The following is a 23280-nucleotide window of genomic DNA, read 5'->3' as shown; positions in this document are numbered from 1 at the left end:
AGTGGGAGGAGCGTACAGCTGTGAAGTGGACGCTGTCTCGCTATTGGTCAGAGCTGTGCTTGGGATGAGAGGTAACATGGCTGCGCACACGAGGTAAATACCCGGAGTACTTGCACCCAGCGGCTTTTGTTGTTGTACGGCCTCTGATTGGTTGTTAGCTTGTTCCGCCGGTCTCCAGTGCTCAGGTTATGTGACACACTCTGCAGGTATACAAGTGGCATTGGACTGCTGGCTCCTTATTCACCTGTTTACAAGGTCTCCCCGGTAATAAACTCCTAACTATGTTGTGGTGAGGGGGCAGCTACCAGCTAGTACAGAGGTAGGCAGCTGCTCCAGCTCTTGTGGGACTCCAAGTTGGAGCATACTTACTTTCTCTGCTCTTCTTAAAGGGGTTTTCCGGGAAAAAAAAAAAAATCATTTTTCAAAAAAGGTCAGTTAGTGCTATTAATAGGTGAGCACCCAGAGCACATGCACCCAAAGCAGTGCTTAGAGTGGTTTTTGGGGTTCTCAGTTGGCTCCTGGCACCCTCTGTGTTTGTTTACATCCATAACTTCCTGTGCTTGGTGTCCTACAAGTTCCAGATGCCTCACTGATCCCTTCCCTGTATATTGTTTTCCACCAAAAGCCAATTAAAATAAGATCTGCAATAGACAACAAATGCCGCCATGTCTTACATATTAGCAGTACTTGTGATCCCCCAGCTTTCCCGTTATGTGCCCCTTACAGCGCACTGAATTCAGCTTTCTAGCAGTATATAAAACCGCATGTGCCTGAGGACATGAAAGGTTCTCTTTCATGTTTGTGGGACAATTTGCTCTTCATAATGGTACTAATTATTATTGTGTATGATGTACTGGGAAGCTGGAAAAAAATTCAGAATGTGGGAATTGGGGTTACCAAATTTATATAGTTTCATTTACATTTTAACCCTTTAATAAAGTATCCCAAACATTCAACTACATTTTCACAAAGGCTCCATGTTCTGACACCCATAATTTTATATATATATATATATATATATATATATATATATATATATATATATTATTTTTTTTCTGTGTATAGAAATGCATAGGGCGTTTTTTTTTTTTTTTTGCAGGGTCCAGATTCCATTTTAGGGAATATCTATTGCTTTGGTCACTTTTTATTCATATTTTTATCACAGGAGAAACAGTGAAAAAACGGTGGTTCAGCACTTTTGATTTTTTTTTCCCCCACTGCAGCGTTCACTGTCCCGGAAACATATTTCAATAAGCGTGTAGACGGGGCGTTTTCGGACACAAGGATAACTCCTGAGCAGCTGCGATATTTAAATACCTGACATCCACCATACTATCGCAGCAGATATCTGGAAGGGGTTAATATTGATGTCAGATGCAAATGAAGTATTCTGTTTGTATCATTTAGAATTAGGGCTTATTCACCCATTTTGACAACACAGTGAATTCAATGCGCATATTCACACGCCCGTCAAAAAAAACTGATATGCACTATTTTTGGCCATCAAAACAGACATGGACCCATTTAAATTCATGGGTTCTATAATGGCCATGTGACAGCTGTTTAAGAAATGGCCGTTTCATGGGCATTATTTACTGCCATGTGAATAAATGTCGTCTGTGGACTTACACAAACAGACATGGTTGTTTTTCCACAGATATTAGGTGCGCGAAAAACACCTTGACCATGCAAAATGCATAAAAGGTTGACCCCCCCCCCCCCCCCTTCCTTTCCCCTGTAGGGCTTGGATAGAATAACTAACTAAAACTAACAGTTATTTTTTATTCTACAGATATGTAAAACAACCAAAGTGTTAATAATCCAAAGACCTTTTTATATTTCAATGGATGAATTGCCAGGATTGTATGAAATCTTTCGAGGAGAGGTAAATAAATGGACTGGTTTTAGTAGATGTTTTCCACAATATTTACCTTTTTGTATTACTTTTTTACAATATGAATTTTAACACTTCAAATGTTTAAAGAGGATCTTTCATGTCCTTGTCCTTGGGGGGGTTTCTGACAGTCAGTCAGTAACTACCTTCCTCACAGCAGTGTCTATTACGCTGTGCTATGAGAGCAGTGCGGAACGCCCCCTCCCGTCTATGGACTAGTACTGGGGCAGTAAGGAACGTCTCTCTCATAGTATAGCGCAATAGACGCTACAGTGAGAAAGGGTGTTCCTGACAGACTGTCAGAGACGCCCTTCTGACAGTGAAGAGATACGGTACCAGCACCGATAGCTCTTCACCGGCGGCACAGAACGTGAAAGCCGATTTCAGCGCACTGTCGGCTTTCTAGCGGTGTATTACACCGCATGTGCCCCAGGAGATGAAAGGTCCTCTTTAAAGTACTGGTACTGATGGACCTGGGGGTTCTGGCCATGTCTCAACCCCTGCGTCAGGTAATCCAAAGCAGTATTCTGCCCCCTCCCTTCCCAGTCTCACAGGTAATTACCTTTGCTGTGGGGGTCTGGCTGAATATCATAAAGCAAGCTTTGGTTGTGACTCCAGACCAGTTTAGTCAAATACAATTGAAAGGGTTGTCAAGGCCTTAGCACAGTTGGATACTAATGCCCTATTGACAGGATAGTTTGTCAGTGTCAAATCAGTCAGGGTCCAACATTTGGACCTTGCAACAATCAGCTGTTTTGCCCACCAGAAGCTGTATACCAAGTATACGGTTGGTATCCTCTCTGGTCTTATGGTCCTATTCAAGTAAATTGGGAGCAGAGCTATAGTTCCCTTCGCCACCGCTACTTTGTATGGACAGGAAACTCTATGCTGTGTACGGATCTCCGTATAGTGTAGCGGGGGTGCCGGAATCTGCAGCTTTGGTTCCATCCATTTAAATAAATACAGAGCTGGTTCTGGCCATATACCTGGTATACGGTTTTTGACAGGCGCAACAAACGCTTCATCAGTGATGATCCCAGATGTTGGACCCCTATGATCACATATTGCTGACCTATCCTAGGTGTAAGACTCCCTTGCAAAAAAACTCTTCTGGGCAGCTTGGCTAAGGGAACCATACATTTTGTCCAAGCCAGTTTCATTAGTATGTTTTTTTGAAAAAATTCTGTTGAACCACATTTCTAAAGTAATGTCTGATTTTCATTAGTTGAATTTCAGTAGATTTACTATTATTAATATCTTTGTCAATTTCAAGTTATTTCAGTGACCACTGCGTGTTTGTCTTTGTGTATTCTTTCCTGTTTTGCTTGTTGTGATGTACGGTGTTGTAATGATACTGTCCCTTTAGCTATGATATTTTATTAATCTACAGGTTGCAAATGTCACTGATTATGGAGCATTTATTAAAATACCAGGCAGCAGAAAGCAAGGTAAGAATGATGGACTGTCCTGTTCTGACCCATTTCTTAACCTGTTGTAAAGTGAAATACTAGGATATTTCTGATTTTACTTACCAGGCCTTGTTCACAGAACACACATGTCATCTGGCCATGTTGAGCGTCCATCTGAAGTAGTAGATGTTGGAGAGAAAGTGTGGGTGAAAGTCATTGGCCGTGAGGTAAAGTAACTAACGTTTTGTGTTAAACTTTAGAAATTCTTAGTTACTGGCACTATATGGAAATTTTTTTGCTATAGACAAGCTACCTGGGAACAAATCACACATGTAAATACATTAGCAAGTATTACATATTAAAAAAACATAGCCTTGCAATTTACTACTATACAGGTGAAATACACCCAAAATTTATATTATTTTGTCTAAACTCGTGAGAGGAGTAGGTTGGTGGTTTCTATTTGGAAGATTTATGAAGACTGGCCTATCGCCTCTAACCAGGGTGTAAAATGGTGTAAATGACAATAAATTCAGCATTAATTCTTGTTTTAGATAAAAGATGGGAAGGAAAAAATCTCCTTATCCATGAAAGTTGTACACCAAGGAACTGGAAAAGATTTGGACGCCAATAATGTGGTACTGGAGTAAGTCATGTCGAAGTCAGAAATCTTCGTCTCTCTACGTTTTTTGTATCCATTAATGCAGTTATCCTCTTCAGGCAAGATGAGAGAAAAAGACGGGAGTTTAGAGACTACAGCAAGCAGAAGATTACACTGGAGGCAGTGCTGAACACTGTGTGTAAAAAGTGTGGCTGTAAAGGTAGGTTGTGCACCTCCATGGTTTTGCAGGATAAGCCACTATGCAGACTTGTGATATATGTGCTAAAGATCACTGTCACCAATGATTAATATTTGGATATGCCAGGGATGATGCAAACAGTCAGCATCCCTCCTGGCGCTTTATGCTACAGGACCTTGTTGATGATATCAAGCATAAATGCAGCAACCAACCAGCGACCCTTTTTTTTTTTTTTTTTTTTTTTTTTTTTTTTTTGAGCCAAAGACAATAGAGGATTGAGCAGAAGGTAGAAATATTTGAGCTTCTTATATATTTCCTATTCCTTTTGTAGCCATTCTTGGCTTTGGCTCAAAAAAAAAACGCAGCAAAATCTGCAACAAAAAAAGCTGTGTTTCCATAACGTAGGGATTCAGCCTTAAAGTGGCTCCCCTGGCTAAAAATATTGATGACCTGCCGTGAGGATTGGTCTTTCATATTAGAACTGATCAGCTGCCCTCTGCAGCTCAAACACAGGGAATGGAGCTATCGCTGCTTGTTCTATTTGCTCACCGGTGGGTTGCTGGGTGTTGCATCCTATCCAATCTGATATCGATGACCTACCTTTAGTTCACCAGATTTATCACAGTGGCTGATGCTTACTGATATGTCTGGCATATAGATAGACTGTGTAATCTAACTTTATACTGCTCATTAGTTGGATTTGTTTTCAACAGAAAATCTGCCATAAATTTGTAGCATGACATCACATTTTTATAAGCCCATCCCTTTTTCAATAAGCCATGCCCACTTGTCAAACAAGGCACATAACCTGTCAGAAAAATGCCTGAAACAATCAATGAAATGTGAAGCATGTTTCTCAGTTTTTGGCACAAATTATGACAGAACTCTGGTGCATTTCCATTAGTCGTTATGCCTGTTTTCAGATTGAGTGCTATGTGTATCATTTCTTCTCATCTCACATCACCGTAACAGACGTAATTGGTTAATACCAATGCTGTCTCTACTACAAAGTGCTATTTACACTGTTGACAACAGAAAGGCATGCGCCAATATTCTTTAAATACTGCATTGGTTATTCTAGGTCACTTTGCAAAAGATTGTTTCATGCAGCCTGGAGGAACAAAATACAGTTTATTACCAGAAGAAGATGAAGAAGATAAGGGTGATCACAAGGAAACAGACAAGCATGTTAAGAAAAAAAAGAAGGTAAAATTGCAGACTTAATAATCACAAAATACATCAGTAATCCAGTACTGTGAAGAGCGGTAGTTCCAATATTTATAGGGTCGCTAATACATGGCTGTTTTCATCCAAAAACTGAGCCACGCCTGTCCTTAGGTTGTCTGGTATTGCAAATTGACTCCATTGAACAAAATTAAGCTGAGCTGAAATTACACACACAACCTGTAGAAAGGTGTAGCATTGGAAGGATCTTGTATAAATTTAGGATCAGAACTGCCTTGGTCGTATGTCATACATCCTGAGTGGGTGGCACTTCAGTAGCCAAGGACGTATGTAGAATGTCCTTGTTACTAATGTTGATTTATCAGTATCCATTAGGGTTAAGAAGAACTTCATCTTTAAAATTATACCAAGATCATCATGCTGGTCCTTACAGATCTGGAGCGATTCGCAATTGCGAATCATTTGGTGAATAATCCCCCTTTTACTTGTTGCCGCTGCAGCCTTATTCTTTTGTGGGGGCATTTTATATTTCCGGGGGTCTTTCACTCTGAGACCCATATACAGACCCTCAGCTTCGTTTTTAGGCAACTGCTGAGCCTTCCGGAGGCCCCTGTCCACCTTCAGCACCGAGAATGCCTTGCCTCCGGCCGTCGCCTCCTACTTTCGAGGCACATCTCTATCCTGAGCTTCCTGGGCTTTTGGGACTTCTCCTAGCCCTACACCCTCAGCAGCCATCTTTAGACTCCTAGTTCTCATTCACTCAATAACCTTCTTTGGCTGTGATATTGTAATCCCTTCCGTATATCTTCATTACAGTCATAGAGACAACAATTCTTGATGCTTTTTTTGGCATTTGGTAAATCTGTATATCACACATAAACAATATAATGCTCCACAGTGGCCCCTGCACAGTATAATATGGATTGCGCCTGTGCAGTCTATACTATATGGCACTACATGCCGGCAGGATTCCCTGTCACCCACTCTACTGACCTGTGACTTGTACCAGCCAGCACTTCCTCTTTGACAAGCCCCCCAGCCCATTACACCTACCTTTGCTTTCTTTAGCTCTAGACCCGGGACATCATCACCTGCTAGCATCCTCTTTGTGATGTGTGCAAGCTACCCACTGTATTGCACATTTGTGAGCGACCAGCACATGCAATGAAGAGGTGGCCTTCAAGTGATTATGTCCCAGGGTTCAGATATTCACAGGAGGAACAGACAAGTATAATGGGGCTGGGGGACAGGCTTCTTTAAATAGATTTTCGGGGGTGCAGATATCCATTAGACAGAGTCTCAGCAAAAAGGCAGAAAATATACCCGTGTATATTCGAGTATAAGCCGACCCGAATATAAGCCGAGGCCCCTAATTTTACCACAACAAGCTGGGAAAACTTATTGACTCGAGTATAAGCCTAGGGGGGGGGAAATGCAGCAGCTACTGGAAAATTTCAAAAATTAAAATGGTCGGAGTTTTTGGGTGCAGTAGGTACTGGGAAAGGGGAGGGGGTGTTTTGGTTGTCTGTCTGCCCATTCCCTGAGCTTGAGGACTGTTTCCCCCCCCCCCCCTCACTTGGAATTCAGCCTGGCTGAATATAGGGTATCTGCAGTGCTCCTATTAACCCCTTCCCGACAGAACAGGAGCACTGCAGATCCCCTATATTCAGTAGATCGGGCACTTTCAGACACAGGGATACCTAATGTGTATGTGTTTCACAGTAATTTTCTACTTTTGCATGTATTCTAGGGATAGGAGGGATTTAGAACATTTATTTTTTTAAAGCTTCTTTTTTTTTCCCCACTATTTTATGGGAGATTCTATACATTGATATTGCGGCTGGTCATAGACCCCCCCACCCCCTCAAAAAAAAAAAAAATTCTGACTCGAGTATAAGCCGAGGGGGCTTTTTCAGCACAAAAACTGTGCTGAAAAATTTGGCTTATACTCGAGTATATATGGTAATATATGTAGGCTACGTGACCTACATATATTACAGTGAAACTAAGAAAAATTATTAATGTTATTTGGAAAGTTGGAAGGAAGGGGGAATAGTGGCTTACTGTATATACTCGATTATAAGCCAAATTTTTCTGCACAGTTTTTGTGCTGAAAAAGCCCCCCTCTGCTTATACTCGAGCTAAGAAAAAAACAATTTTTTTTTTTTTTTTTTTTTTTCCGGAGGAGGGTTCTATGACCAGCCGCAATAGTAATGTATAGAATCTCCCATAAAATAGTGAAAAAAACAAAAGAAGCTTTAAAAAAATTAAAGTAAATAAAGGTTCTAAATCACTCCTTTTCCTAGAATACATATAAAAGTAGAAAATTACTGTGAAACACATTAGGTATCCCTGTGTCTGAAAGTGCCCGGTTTACTGAATATAGGAGATCTGCAGTGCTCCTGTCCCGTCCCGTCCTGCCAGGCTGAATTCCAAGTGGAGGAGAAAAAAAAAAACAGTCCTCAAGCTCAGGGAAGGGACAGACAACCAAAATACCCCCTCCCCTTTCCCTGCACCCAGCATCTACTGCACCCAAAAACTCCAACCATTTTAATTTTTGAAATTTTCCAGTAGCTGCTGCGTTTTCCCCCCTCGGCTTATACTCGAGTCAATAAGTTTTCCCAGTTTTTTATGGTAAAATTAGGGGCCTCGGCTTATATTCGGGTCGGCTTATACTCGAGTATATACGGGTATGTTTAAAATACAGATTTATCCTGGACAACACCTATAACGGATGCTAAGAACTTGAGCTGGTGAAAGGTGATCTTTACCACTTTGTGCTAAGCCATGCTTATTTCATTTCATATAAGATTCTAGGTATGTACCATCAGTAAATAGAGGGCTGTTCATTGGTCAGTGTCTCACCAGCTCTACCTTTCACAATCAGGACAAAAAGAGAAAAATGCATCGGAAAGACGTGGAAGATTCTTCAGAGAGCTCACCAAACAGTAGTTCTGAAAGTTCAGACTCTGAGCCCTCCAGAAAGAAGAGACGCCATACAGAAAAAAGCAAAAAGACCTCAAAGAAAAAGAAAAAAAAGCACAAGAAACACAAACAAAGGGACTGAGTAGGGTCATTGTTTACACTGGTGTAGTCCTGTTGTGCTGGCTCTGTCTTATATCCTCTCTGAGGCAACAGGAAGCCATTTTCATCACAGCTGTTGTATGGAGTTTTATGTGAAATTTAAGATGTCATGTTCCCATAGACTAGTTCCAGGGATATATGAAAGATGCATCAAAATGAATAAACAACCTTTCAAATCTCTGTAATTGTTTATAATTCAGTAAAAGAATCCCATCTATATTAAATACTGTTCACACCATGGACATCACCAAGAATGTGAATGAGTTTTATGCTTTGAAAGCTCCCCTACACGTCCACAAATTTCATCTTTGAATTATTAAAGAGGACCTTTCACCACTTTTGGGCACATGCAGTGTTATATACTGCCAGAAAGCTGATAGTGCACTGAATTCAGCGCACTGTCGGCTTTCCCGATCTGTGCCCGGTGTAAAGAGCTTACGGTGCCGGTACCGTAGTGCTCTATGGTCAGAAGGGCGTTTCTGACAGTCAGTCAGAGACGTCCTTCTGCCTCGCGGCGCCTATCGCGCTGTGCTGTGGAGCGGGGAGGAACGCCCCCTCCCTCTGCTCACACAGCTCGTCCATAGACAGGTATTATCAGGAGAGGGAGGGGGGGCGTTCCTCCTCGCTCACACAGCACAGCGTGATAGGCGCCGCGAGGCAGAAGGACGTCTCTGAATGACTGTCAGAAACGCCCTTCTGACCATAGAGCACTACATTATCGGCACCGTAAGCTCTTTACACCGGGCACAGATCGGGAAAGCCGACAGTGCGCTGAATTCAGCGCACTGTCGGCTTTCTGGCAGTATATAACACTGCATGTGCCCAAAAGTGGTGAAAGGTCCTCTTTAAATGGGCTCTTCTCCACTGATTCCAGTGCAGGTGGAGTTTTCACCAGAGTCCCTATTGTTCCTGAGCAATAACTTCTGTTAGTTTCTGCACTCTGTATGCTACTGGTAGGTGGGTGGTCACAAACTATCTGCTCCAGCCGAGGATCATCCACATAATAGTAGAGAGCGTAATTGGAAATGATCAGCACTGATTGATCAAGAACTGTGGGAGATAGAGAAAAAAATTCCAACTGTGCCTGGATCCTTCAATAGCTGCTGCTCCATAGATTCTAGGAGTTGGAGGTGGTGAGAGGTCTTCCTCATTTTTGATTGCACCATTTTGGTACCCATACCTAATATATGGGATATTTTGCATTTATTCTCTGGCTGAATATGATTAGGCAAATCAAATATTTTTTTTGCTGCATTTTGTACTACTTTGGACAAAAAAAAAAATCATTATATGGCATTTTGTGTCAGAACTCTCCAGTCACCAGGTCTCCTAACCTTGCTGCAGTGTCAGTTCTGATCACAGACAACCCCTCAAATACTGTGGTCAAATGTATTTTTTACAAAAGTTCATTTTAAGTCTCTGTTTTTGGCTATGGAATGTCTCTTCCATGGAAAGATCATGGGAGGCTCCCAGTTGCTATTGCAGCTTGGGGCTTTCTGAATACTCCCAGACCTACAGTATTGTACTCTGGTATAAGCAATCTAAAAGTCCCTGAGGGAGTCACAGCCATTTTTTATTTTTCTTACTCCCTGCCTTACAAAGGCTATGACTGTTCACAGAGCTGTATGAGGGCTTATTTTGAGCAGAAAAAAACTATAGATTGTAATGTTACCATATAATAATTCATACAATGTACTGGGAAGCTGGAAAAAAAAAATTGTGTAGGGTGAAATTAGTGCAAAACTGCAGTCACTTTCCTATAGGTTAATTTTTGCATTACTCCTTTAATTCTTTGGGTTGACAGGATCACAGTGATATTGAATTCATATAGTTTTTGTCAATTCCTTTATGTTTCTGTGTAAGGTGTTTTTTTGACACAATGTAATTTTTATTTATACCATTTTGGTTTGGATATTTTGATAATTAGGTTTTTTTTTTATTCAATTTTACATGGAGTCAAAATGGCGAAATTCAGCTCTGATTATTATTATTTTTTTTTTTATTTTTTTTAAAAACCCTCTAAAGCTAGGTTCACAGCTTTGCTGGGCTCTCTGTTGTTTGGGTCCTCTGAACACCATAGACTATAATGGGGTCTGCCGGATGTCTGTCAGGTTTCCACTGTTTTATACTGAAACAGTCCATGCAGGACTTTTCCATTGCTGTTTCTGCAGCAGAATCCGTTATTTGCAGTTAATTTTATAGTTCAGACATTTTGGGACACAAGGATGTGTAATTTGTTGATATCAAGTAATGGTTTTTTTTTATATATATAATTAAAAACTAGTAGACTTGAAACTGCAGTCATTTGATTGCTTACACCCTATAGACTGCAATACAACTGTATCACTATTGAGCCGAAATAAGGATACAGTGATGACAGGCCTGGGAGCCTTTATAAGTCTCCTGGCTGTTTTGGAGACAAGACTTCACCCTTGCCATTCAAGTAAAACTGGCAGATGGGAGCGACACAGGATGGGGGAGCTCTAGGACAGAAAGGTCACCTGATAAATATCTGCGATTGGGTCTTACTGAAATGGCAGAGTCCCAGTGGTACGATGCTCATTCTGCTTCAGAGTGACACTGAGTTTCTGGCTTGCAGCAGAAGGGGGTATGATGTGGTGGGTCACTTCAGGGGCATAAAAGCCACCCTAAAAGAAGCTTTTGGATATAATGGAGGTGGACACAGGTGCTAGTGCAAAAATTCCTTCATAAAAAAAAAAATCTGCATATAGGGGTTCTTTGGAAAGTTCTGAATCTCTCAGTAATTACCACTGACATCAGGCTCTGAGGGTGGGAAGCCCACTACAGAATTTTTTTTTTTTTTTTAAAGTTCCTAATTAAGGAAGCTCCATCTAACCTCTTCCAATCAGAGGTTATTAATGGCCATTCCAAAAACCATGCAGGAAGTGGCTCTTTGTAGCTTCTGGAAAATCAGATTATACTGTAGGTAAATAATCATTACTTATCCCTACCAGTGGATGCTATAGGAAAAAAATTAAAATGGCCAAATCACCATTTAGCTAATCAAAAAAATGGAATAAAAAGTATGCTAGCCTCCCACTGCAGTGCACATAAAGGTGTTGTGACAGTACTGCGCATGTGGTGGGGGCCAGCACACACAATGAAGAAGAGGCAGCCTTCCAGCAATGACGTCCCAGTTCTAGATCTTCCATGAAGAAATGGTAAGTATAATGGGGCTGGGGGCAGGTCTTTTCAGCTGATGTTGCAAGTCTGGATATCAATCACACAGAGATCCTGCAACGCCAGCGGAAAAAAAAAAAAAAAAAATTGGGGGGGGGAGAGAGAGACTGGGGTGGTCACATGACTAATGGGTAAAAGAAAAAGAACCATAAAAATAAGTTACAAAGTTTGAGGGAGGTGGAATGGGTGCCATAAACTTTAAATATTTTATCCTGGACAATACCTCTTAATGCCATAAGATCAAAAGTTGTTCAAAAATGTAGTTATGCTTTAAATATTATGTAATGTTATGCTTTCTGATGTTATGACTTGTTTTCTTTAAGACTTTATGATTGGAAAAAATGTAAAGGACAAAATTTAGTTTTTACAGAACATTTTATTTGGAGTCATTAGTGTATAAAAACACATCAACATAGGAGTCATTTAGTTTAGCAGATCAGCATACACCCGGGTAATGGCTTCCCAAAATGGTAGCAATTCATGTTCAGTGCTACCGCTAGTTACTTTCTTCACATTGAGGTATAGGAATGGTTATCAGCCATTTACCGTTTTAATACAAATTGCTATAAACTCTGAGGTTTCATGTCCAGATTTTTTTTTTTTTTATCTTGACCAATCCTGCAGATCAGGAATTGAAGCAATTTATTTCATACATACATATCTCAAAGACTTAACTCGGTACATGAATTACAGGACTGTTGCATCATCTGAACAAGCATAAAGATGACATACTGCCGCTGAAAAAACAGTGAGGGTCCCAGTTCCCAAGAAAAGTCAGATTATTTTACTTCAGCGCCTTAGAAATGTGGTTAATTTTTTTTTTTCCATCCAGACAGTCCTCAAACACTATCTGGTGATATCTGAAATGAACATCTTGAATGGCTAAAACAAAGACTGCATGTATTTACTCCAGGGCTCAGGTAAGGGTGAAGCAGAGGTATTACTTTCAAGCCACTGATACATGTATAACTAATGTAAATTGTCATATCACAGAAATAACGTATACTCTAGCAAAAAAATAAGAAGGGATAATTAAAGATTATTCCAGTTACAGCAAGTTACTACCTAGCCAAAGGTTGGGGGGTAATGTGCTGATCACTGGGTGTCTCACCGCTGTGACCCTCACTGATCTTGAGATTTGTGGTGTTTTGAATGGAGCACCTGGTAGAACGGAGTGCCTTCCACCCCATTCATTTGAACAATTGGACTGTAAGAGAAAGCTGAGTGCTTTGGATAGTGTGTAACTTACTCTAATTCTAAAACCTATTTGAGCTTAAACACATTAAAAACATTCTCTAGTTAGTATTTAAGATTTAGAATGAAATAAAAAAAATATATCTAAAATGTAGTGATACTCAACTCATACAGGAAATATCTCTTTATATCACTGTCGAAAGTGGTGACCTTCCTCATCCAGTAACTGGCTAAGTAGTCACTGCCTATATGTTTAGAGAGACCAGGAATCAGAGAGTGGCAGGGGATCAGTAAGGTAGGTATCACTTCTATTTTTTTATGCTATTCTGAACCTTAAAACATCATTGATGCAGACAACCTTTTAAAAGGCGTCCATGTCCTTTCGCAATTCTTTTAGCTTAAAGGATGCCTATAGAGTACGTCCATGGAAAAACCACATTCAGCTGAATACCCTTCAGATCAAACAAATGTTAGTGGCTGAAACAAACAGTACTGACCAGTTTGTTGAGACTACCAGAAAGCATACATGCAGCTTATTTATACCCCTTCAAGACATTTTCAAGTTGAGTTTCCAATACCCTGAAGCAGCAGTTTTTGGCACTGGAATAAAAATAACTTTGCAAGTCCATAGCAAATACTGCATCCAAAACTAACAACGGTTTCTAATACTGCTGTTGTAACCAATTCAGTGCAAGAGGATACGGAGAAGGTTGTTATGAATACATTGAACTTTAGACTGAAGAAAACCAGGGTAATACGCAAGAGTGTCAGGTTATTGGGCTTTTTCATAATGACGTGTGCAGACAACCTCTCCCAGGGTAAGAGTCTGTTTTGAGATGAAAAAAAAAAACAAAAAAAAACACACCATTATTAGTAGAATAAATAATAATGTCAAAATATAATTCAACTACATTTGTGTAGCATGGCAGAGCGTAGCTAACAGTCATAGGAACAAGCTCATATTTAGTACTACTGACATTACCTACCTTAATAATCACTCTTTAACAAGGTTATAAAGATTACAACATAATGCAGGATAACACAGAATAATTGATAAGTGTCTGATCAGCAGATGTTCGCTGTTCTAAGATGTAAGCTAACTTGGACTAGAGAAATGCAATATTCTTTTTTGCCAATAGAAGGTGCTCTATGCCACCTCCCTACAAAGCAGATGTAAGTGTGAATTGAGTCTGCACAGGGGTTAAGCAGGGCAGAGTGGTTTGAACAAGGTAACTAAGTAAACACACGTGAGGACTTGTTTTAGGTACATGGGAATGAAAGCAACCTTCACACAAGGTTAAGAACAGTAGTCATGCTCTGAAGTGTAAAGTTCTGTGGAAAATCATGACTCTAAAATGCAGAACATATTGAGAGATTTTGTCAAATGTTTGCACTCACCAAAACAAGTTTGTTGTCATTGACTTCTCTTTCCAGTGTGGTCTCCTTCCCATCCCATTTTTGCACATGCTTTAGTTTACCATCTTCCAAGGTTACCAAGGACTGAAATGAAAAAAAAAAAATCTATTTATAACTGCCACGAACTTTAATAGGCTGAGGCCTCCCTCACATCTACATTTCCTATATGTGAATTAAAGGAACTAAAACTAGCCATATACATTAATTGAGAAGGTCAGGTATGCTAAACTTCAACATACCTGATCATTTTGTTATCTAGAAGATAAGGTACCAGTTGTGTCTGGCAGCAGCTTACTGCCTTTGGAAAGTACATAACATATGTCAGCTCACCCACAGATCTTCTGATTTAAAAAGAAAAAAATGTCCATTACCTTACGAACAAAGGAAGGTGCTCGGAAAATTCGGCCTCTCAGCCCAAGGTGTAAGTACAAGCGTCCATGAATTGAAAAAATCCAGCATCTATTCCTTTGTATAAAACGTAACACTTTTTATGAAAAAGTTTTCCGGAGCATGAGCCGCTCCATAAAATCAAATACAAGTATGCATGATGGCAGAGATGAAATGATGTCTGACGTCATTTCATCTCTGCCATCATGCATACTTGTATTTGATTTTATGGAGCGGCTCATGCTCCGGAAAACTTTTTCATAATAAAAGTTACGTTTTATACAAAGGAATAGATGCTGGATTTTTTCAATTCCTGGACCCTTTGGAAAGTACATGTTTGCTTCAGATCAGCTTGTATGTGGGGATCACCAGAGAAAGTGAGCATTAGGCCAACATGTATTAACGTTTAACCAGTTTTCAAGCGATGATAAATTCCTAGTAAACTGTAATTGAGGGGGAAGTGGGGTCACAATGTGTAAATAAGTATACACCTTTTTCACAGGCAAGTCACACATGCAGATTTGTGGAAGTTTATGAGACATACCCAAGTGGATTCAAACAAACTACAATAAAGTTAAATTCAGGTCCCATCCAAATATCCTGAAAGTTTTGTCTCAAGAGACCTGCTTAAAGGGGTTGTCCAGCTTCTAAAAAATTAACTGCAAATACCTAAATAAATACTCACTGTTCCCTTGTGTTGGTCTTTATGTTACTTGCTGCTCCTTGTATTACTGTTCTTAACATGTAGTGAATCTGTGGACAAACTACATGTCTCATGATTCATCTCACTGCTTTCACTGTGTGCCTCTCCCTTTTCCACTCTCCCTGTGTGCAAATTTCCTTCCTCCTACAGGGTCTTTTTGTGTCACAGTGTCTCTTATGTCTCACTTATTCAGTCCATCACTCTCCTCTGCTTATTTGACCAAGCTATAAATCTTCAAGGGGCAATGAGGTCTGGTGCTTCTGTGAAGTTTCATTTGCTGGCTGAACTAACGTCAGGGAGGGGTTGTGAACTTGCAAAAGAAACGTCACAGCTGTGGTAATGATCTGAAGATAAATCATATAAATTGTGCTGAATTTGAACAGGATATATATTAGAAAGTGTTTTCTAATGATGCACCCTGTTATTTGGGCCATATTTTTTTAAAAAACTGGATAACCACTTTAAGATTCTTTCCCAAAACAATTTTTAGAATTCAACAGTTTTTAACTTCCAGATACATCTCTGAGCATGCCAACAAGCAGATTTTTTTCCACCCACCGCATATGACAGGACTGCAAAATAGTTTCCATTCCAAACCTCAGTAAAGTCCATCTACTTCTTTCCAGGCCCTATTGATGTCACAAGATTTATATATATCTATCTTGGCACAATTTACTACCCATCTGTCTATGAAATCCTGTAGCGATGTAGAACCTAAGTGGTACAGATTTATTGTTGTATCTCAATAAAGTCATGTATTAAATAGACAGTATATGATTCCAAGAAATAGAATTATCATAGGATTCTCATGAGCACTATGAATATACACAATTACATAAAGCAAAGGCTCACAAACTTGTAAACCATTGTTATACTTAAGAATACTGTCTCTACTGCAGTTTATTATTATTATGTACCCATTAACTGAATTACTCCTTTCACAGACATTACTAGCCCCTCCCACCCTCCACTGTCTCCCTTGCATAGCGATCCCACCAATTACTAGCCTCTCCCCGTCTCCCTAGCTAACCTATTCCGCCCACTACTAGTAGACAGGAAGAGGAGCCTTGCCGAACACAGGAAGACTTGGGAAGTATTGAAACAGAATGTCACCAGATTATCAGAAAGAGTCACTGGGGCGGTATCATGACCGCTCCAGGGATATCAGTAATTAGATTTTTTTTTTTTTTTTTTAAGTAAATTAGAAGTTAGATGGGGGGGAGGGAGTTTAGTTTAGGGGTTAATTCTTAGTTTATCCTGGACAATCCCTTTAAGAAGCTCTGTGTAAGGACATGATACAATAAACTGCCTCACCTTAACCTTCCGATCGTCTGCTGTGGTCTCATCAAATTCTTCATTCAGTTTAAACTTGACCTCGGTGTTCTTGAACGTGCTCTGTGTCTGCAGCACAACCACGTCCCCCTCTAAGCTGATGATAGTTGTGGGCTTGGTACAATTTGCAATTTGTCGAGTGGCAAAGCCAACACCTGTTGAAATAGATCACATTCAAAAGACAAATCTGTGTTTGTACAACAGCCTGAAGCTTAAACAATATTCATTTTGAACTAATGCTAGTAGTTCTGCAGGAAGTAATTATAAAATATGTAGACACTAACATAACATTTCCACCTGCACCATTGTGCCACTCAATGCCTCAGTTCATTTTATACAACCTTCACAGCAAGGTCACAGGCAGTGAATAGAAAGTTGGTCATTTAGACAGTGCATGTGATTCTTTTGGCAAGTCTGTGTTGTACGTTCTTGGCAAAGAGATAGGTCAAATGCAAGTTCTTTAATACAAATGTTTCACATATAGTCCTGACACTAGCTGAAATTATTAATACGGAGATGACTAATATGTAAAATATTTTACTATCAAAACTTACAAGGGAGAGCTCTTTATAGCACTGACCATTTGCTTTAGCTAACAGACACAACCATTGTTTGTATAGTGCTAGAAAATGTGGTACCATGCAATTTTCTGGTGTGCCAGCTGTGTTGTGGGGGAGAATCAAGTCACTCATTTTCTGTGTGGTTTCTGAATACATTCACTCTTTCATGCCTACACAAAGTGTGCTCTAGAAGCAGCACTCCCCCTCCCCCCTCAAACCTCTGGACATACATTAACAATGCAACAATTGTCAACTAACACTAAGGAAGAACTATACCATGAAAAAACCCTTTCTCTCCCACACAAGTCCCATATGTTATCCTGTGCTTATCCAATTACACAAGATACATACAAAAATACACATGATCTCCTTTAGTAGCTACTTGCCTGGTTCCATAAACAGAATAAAGCTGAATAAATATTACTTTTTTACTGGTATATACAGAGGCATGGGTTAGGTGTTTGACATCTCTACAAAGTGTTGCTGTGGTGAGAGGACTGTAAAACCAAGTCTCTTGTATGAGGATTATAACTTTTTAGACCTCCCCATCAAGTACTGCAAAATAACCAGACACTCGATAATGTCAAAATTCTGTGTTGTCAGTCACGTGTTTTCAATATAATGTTAAACCTATTTATATACTTATGGGGTGGGAAGTTCAACTTGCACCTTAACAACGTACCCTACTGGCTGGTCTGACTGTTGGACAATTGAAAGTCCTCCAACCGACCTCTATGGCTTATGCCATGCCAACCAATGGGGACTTAGCACACTGGCCTCTGTCCTCTTCCAAAATGTAGATGGATACAGTTATACCAGCCCATATCTAGCCTACTGTGGCCTATGTAGCACAGATAAACCTGTGTAAAGTGGCTGATGTAACCATACCTGCCCATACAGCTATGGCCCTGTCCCATCACCTTACTTAGTTCTTTATTAGAGATGAGCGAACAGTAAAATGTTCGAGGTTCGATATTTGTTTCGAGTAGCCCCTCAATATTCGACTACTCGAATCGAATATCGAACCCTATTATAGTCTATGGGGGGGAAAATGCTCGTTTCAGGGGTAGACAACGTTCGGTCAAATTATACTTACCAAGTCCACGAGTGAGGGTCGGGCTGGATCCTCCAAGCAGTCTTCTCCTTGCAGCGTCCCCGCGGTGTCTTCTGGCTCTTCATTCACTCTGCCAGGCATCGGGCCTGGGCAGAGCTGACTGCGCATGCCTGCACTACAAGCGGACATGCGCAGTCGGCTCTGCCCAGGCCCGATGCCTGGCAGAGTGAATGAAGAGCCGGAAGACGCCGCGGGGAAGCTGCATGGAGAAGACTTCTAAAGGTAGGAGAACAACCAGCGTTGATTGGCCGACTGTATAGCATTCTGCCAATCAATGCTGGTTCTGCATCGAACTTTTACATTCAAACAGCGAGTGGTACTCGATAGAGTACGAGTATTTCGAATACCGTAGTATTCGATCGAATACCTACTCGCTCATCTCTATTCTTTATCCTAATGTCCACCAAACAATAAAGTCTCAACCATACTGGTATCCTAGTAATGTTATAAGACCACTGGCTTTACTACACTTGAGAACCCCCAATAAATGCAACCTCCCCTTCCTACTACAGACATTTACTATTAGCTCACAAATGATCATCCATTTATCCCCAAACCTCAGCTTTTGTGCCGGACAGCCTATAGCATATATACTATATACACCTTTTAGTTATAAATAGTTTTCAGTTAGGCACCTGTACTATGTATAGTATCAGTCCTTCATTGTTGAGGCAGGACTAAACTAGAATGCCATGGTGACAATTTGCTTAAAGCAAAGTAAACTTTTAGCTTTTTCCATTCATTTGGAAAATGGACGTTAGTATTGCCTGGTTACAGAAAATAAAATCATACAGGATACTGAAGTGGTGTAACTGGCTCCTAAGGTCAACAGTTTTTTGTCTTACTGTATTCCTCAGAGAGTAATCTTTAGGGTGTATATATATCTACACACACAGATATATACATACAGAAACTACTTCTATGTGTCCTCACATGTAAGCCTAAGGTCACATTCATGAAGTGGCAGCTTGCTGAAGCGCGAAAAAAAACAGACTGCCCGTCAAGGTTCATTGCTTATAACTTATGGATTGATCATGCCGCCTAATAATGGTTTGGAGCTGTGCGCTCACCCTGTCCCCACATCACATATTATGTATATCCTATTCTACTAAATAGCTATACTTGTGTAACACACAGGATCTGCTCTAACATAATGGAGTCTTATCATTTAATCTTGTATGATAAAGATATACGTAGGGCTGGGACACGCATTATATGATAGCCTTGAGGTGAACGAAGGGTCCATTCACACAGAGTAAACGTGCGCTGATTTTTGTGTGTATTTTTACACGTGTAAAATAACAGAAAACGCGACAAAAAAATGTGTCAAAAAACACTTAGCACCAAAAAAATGCATCAAAAACCACCTCGCCTATTTTTACACATGTAAAAATACACACCAAAATGAGCGCATATTTACTCCGTGTGAATGGACCCTTATCTGTAATTTTCTATATATAAGACTATTTCTTTATGCGACTATTACATTTTTTTACATGACCACTCATCGTCTAGATCAGAGATTCCCAATAGGGGTTCTGCAGCACCCAGAGGGCACACAATACTATGGTTAGAAGAAGACTGTATGCTTTCGTGCAACATTATCTGTGTCCGTTAGAGGTTTTTGTCTTTTAGCAAAAATTAGTCGGATTTTTTTTCTAACTAGAAATCACCAATGTGTTGTATAAAATGTCATTTATGGTTTTGTGCAATTCTTTGCTGTACAACTCTCATCATTTCACCTTTGTACCCCAATCCTGCAGCCCCCACCCAAGCCTGCCCTACCTACCCTGCCTCACCCTCCGCATACAATCCCCTCCCAGGGAAGACATTGCTGCCTGATCTGCAGTGGCATCTCCAGTGTCAGCAGTGCTGCAGGCACTCACCCATGACAGCCCACTCATCTCATTCATCTTCCAGACAGCCGACATGCCGGATTTCCTGCGCACATGTATAGCTACATCTATATGTATGTGTATATATATATATATATATATATATATATATATACACACACACACAATGCTATATACCAGCACACATAAATAGATCCTATTTTTCAATGCCCATTAATACTCACCAAGCGCTTTCATATAGTCATCGAAATTCTTGCTCTCCACCATCCTCCACGTCCCTACGAATTTGTCCACCATGGTGAATGAAGAATGAATGCGTAAGCGAGCCGCAGAGATTATTCCCTCACAGCTCCGCCGCACTATATATAGCTGGTCTGCTGTCACGTGGCCGCCGTTAGACCCCGCCTACAGCATCAGGCGAGGGGTTACCACCGGGCGCCCTGCATTATATGGAGTCGCCTCAGGCTCTGCCGTTAGAAGTGACTAGAAGCTGAGGGCGCGACCTCCCGGTGTGGCGTGTACGGTAGACCGGCCCGGTACTGGGCACCTGCTGGATGTCGCTGCATCTGTCTGAGGTTACAGTGTGGTGCTAGTGTAATGAAACTCTACTATAGCGGGTGCTGTAGTCCTGAGGGGCTCATAGAGCCCGCGCCTCCTAAAAGCAAGTTACGCTCTAATGGAAACATCTTGAATGAAGTTGCCGTTCTCCTGGCCCAATATGTGAAGGAACGATTCAATGACGGGCAAGCAAACAGCTGCCAACATCCTCCTAGTCCCCTGCCACTCCCCTGCCTTGTGCCCCTGGTGGTCTCTTATATTGTGTTAGTACATGGTCTCTGCAGTCAGTCACTGACCAATGCTGTGACCTTGTGGTGTCATGACTGCAGCCTGGAGTAGTAGGGAGGAACCCAAGAGGTACCAGCACAAGAGATACAGGATAGTAATCTGTAAGAGACTTCTGGAAAACCTCACATCGGACCCATTATATTTGCTATTGTTTTGTACTTGATTCATCATTTCTTGATCCCAATGTATTTGTATCCACTATACACTATAACAGATCAATCTTTTTGGAGGACACAAAAGCATGGTAGACTACACTTCTGCCTGCCATAAAAATGGCCACAGATGGAGAGCAGCCTATGGCTAGATTCACACCTGCGCCCAGTCTCCATTCAGGGTTTCCGGCCCCAAATATGCTTACAAATTGCTATGCGAGAACTTTTCGCCCTGTATTTTTCTTCCTTTTTCAGGTTGAAACCCAGTAAATACCATTATAGTTTGTTTTCTGCGGGTAACGACTTTTTTAAGTCCCAAAGAATGGACACCACAGACGGAAACCTGAATTAGGTGTGAACCTAGCGTCAGTTCACCGATGGATATGATTTTTCTATTTCGTCTAATGACAGTATATCTCTCAAATGGACAGAAAAAATGTGATCTGCACGTGCCCTAAATGTTTGAACCGTTATTAATCCAACTAATAACAGTACTGTGTAGAGCTACTTATACACTTTCCAAAGATGCCTTTCTGCATTGCAGCTCCATTTTCATGAAAATAAGGATTTTATTCTTAATCAAATTAGCTGTTTCTTCTCCTTCTAAGGCATCACTCACTGCAAAGGATAACTGCCCCTAACAGCTGCCCAGGGGTGCTTCCATTGCTTGGGTGATATCTGCCATTTTCACGCTTTGTAGTTGTGGTAAGAAATTCCTTGTAATAATAATAATACATTTTATTTATATAGCGCCAACATATTCCGCAGCTCTGTACAATTTGCTCGTAATTCAGCTAATTTGCATAAGAAATAAACAGGATTTTCATGTAACTAGAACTGTAATGCAGAATAAGAAAAACATCTTTGAAAAGTGTAGAAACAGTTTTACAAGGTACTGTTATTAGTTATTTTTATGTATTTATGTAGCACCATTAATTCCATGGTGCTGTACATTTGGAGGTTTACATACACTAAACATTATATACAAAACAAATACAATACTAACAGTGACTAACTGGCACGGTGGGACAGAGGGCCCTGGCTGCAAGGACTTACAGTCTATGAGGGAAGAGGGAAAGAGACAAAAGGTGAGGGTAGAGACTATTCGGATGGCGGTGTAGTGGCAGTAGTGATATTGGAGGTTGTAGGCCTTCCTGAATAGGTGAGTCTTCATGGTCTTCTTGAAGCCTGTGATTGTGGAGATCAGTCCTATGTGTCTTGGTAATGAGTTACAGAGTATGGGAGATGGACGGGAGAAATCATGTAGACGATTGTGTGAAGAGCAGATGAGAGTAGAGCGGAGTCGGAGGTCTTTGGAGGATCGAAGGTTGTGGGCAGGTGATTAGGTCGGAGAGATATGGAGGGGACAGGTTGTGGATGACTTTGTATCTCATCGTTAGTATTTTGAGCTCTATTCTTTGGGCAATAGGTAGCCTGTTAAGGTATTGGCAGAGGGGGGTGGCTGATGAAGAACGGTGGCAGAGGTGTATTAAGTGAGCAGCACAGTTTAAGGTGGACTGGAGGGGGGCGAGAGTATTTTCAGAGAGGCTTGGGAGAAGGGTGTTACAGTAATCTAAGAAGGATATTATGAGGGCCTGGACAAGCATTTTTGAAGTTTCAGGAGTGATGAAGGAGCGGATTCAATGGATGTTCTTGAGTTGGAGGCGGCAGGAGGTGTTGAGGGTTTGGATGTGCAGCTTGAAGTATAGGTCAGAGTCCAAGGTTATCCCAAGGCAGCAAACCCGTGAGACTGGGGTAAATGGGGTTCCATTAACTTTGATAGATGGGTGAGGTGAGGCGAAGATGATGAACTCCATTTTTTCTATGTTGAGTTTGAGAAAGCGGGAGGAGAGAAAGGAGGCTATGGCCGCTAGACACTTTGGAACTCTGGCCAACAGAGAGGTAATGTCTGGTCCAGAGAGATATATTTGAATGACGTCAGCATAGCAATGGTATTGAAAATTATGAGATTCTATGAGTTGGCCAAGAACAAGGGTGTAGATGGAGAACAGGAGGGGTCCTAGGACGGAACCTTGGGGGACACCTACAGAAGGAGGGTGTGGCAAGGAGGTGGTGTGCGCATGGGAGACACTGAATGTGCCATTGGCGAGGTATGAGGAGATCCAGGAAAGTGCCAGGTCTGTGAT

The 23280-nt window shown here is 40.9% G+C and overlaps 2 protein-coding genes across 2 annotated transcripts; one reads left to right on the top strand and one right to left on the bottom strand.

The window, feature by feature from the left end:
- Positions 1–7: 7 nt before the first annotated feature.
- On the top strand, positions 8–8553 carry ZCCHC17 (zinc finger CCHC-type containing 17). Its single transcript, XM_075262733.1, has 8 exons — positions 8–93; positions 1793–1885; positions 3285–3342; positions 3430–3530; positions 3858–3949; positions 4024–4124; positions 5185–5309; positions 8176–8553. The coding sequence occupies exons 2-8, from the start codon at positions 1844–1846 to the stop codon at positions 8353–8355; spliced, it is 699 nt and encodes a 232-aa protein (XP_075118834.1). The 5' UTR covers positions 8–93; positions 1793–1843; the 3' UTR covers positions 8356–8553.
- A 3376-nt stretch (positions 8554–11929) lies between these two features.
- Positions 11930–20503, bottom strand: FABP3 (fatty acid binding protein 3). Its single transcript, XM_075264446.1, has 4 exons — positions 20360–20503; positions 16588–16760; positions 14166–14267; positions 11930–13593 (listed from the first exon to the last, which is right to left on the bottom strand). Exons 1-4 carry the CDS (start codon positions 20430–20432, stop codon positions 13540–13542), a joined length of 402 nt encoding a protein of 133 aa, XP_075120547.1. The 5' UTR covers positions 20433–20503; the 3' UTR covers positions 11930–13539.
- Positions 20504–23280: the final 2777 nt, after the last annotated feature.

The sequence above is a fragment of the Leptodactylus fuscus genome, chromosome 2, assembly GCF_031893055.1.
Source record: "Leptodactylus fuscus isolate aLepFus1 chromosome 2, aLepFus1.hap2, whole genome shotgun sequence".
Taxonomy (NCBI): domain Eukaryota; kingdom Metazoa; phylum Chordata; class Amphibia; order Anura; family Leptodactylidae; genus Leptodactylus; species Leptodactylus fuscus.
Note: the sequence above shows the minus strand (reverse complement) of the source record. Positions and strands in the feature narration are given on the sequence as shown.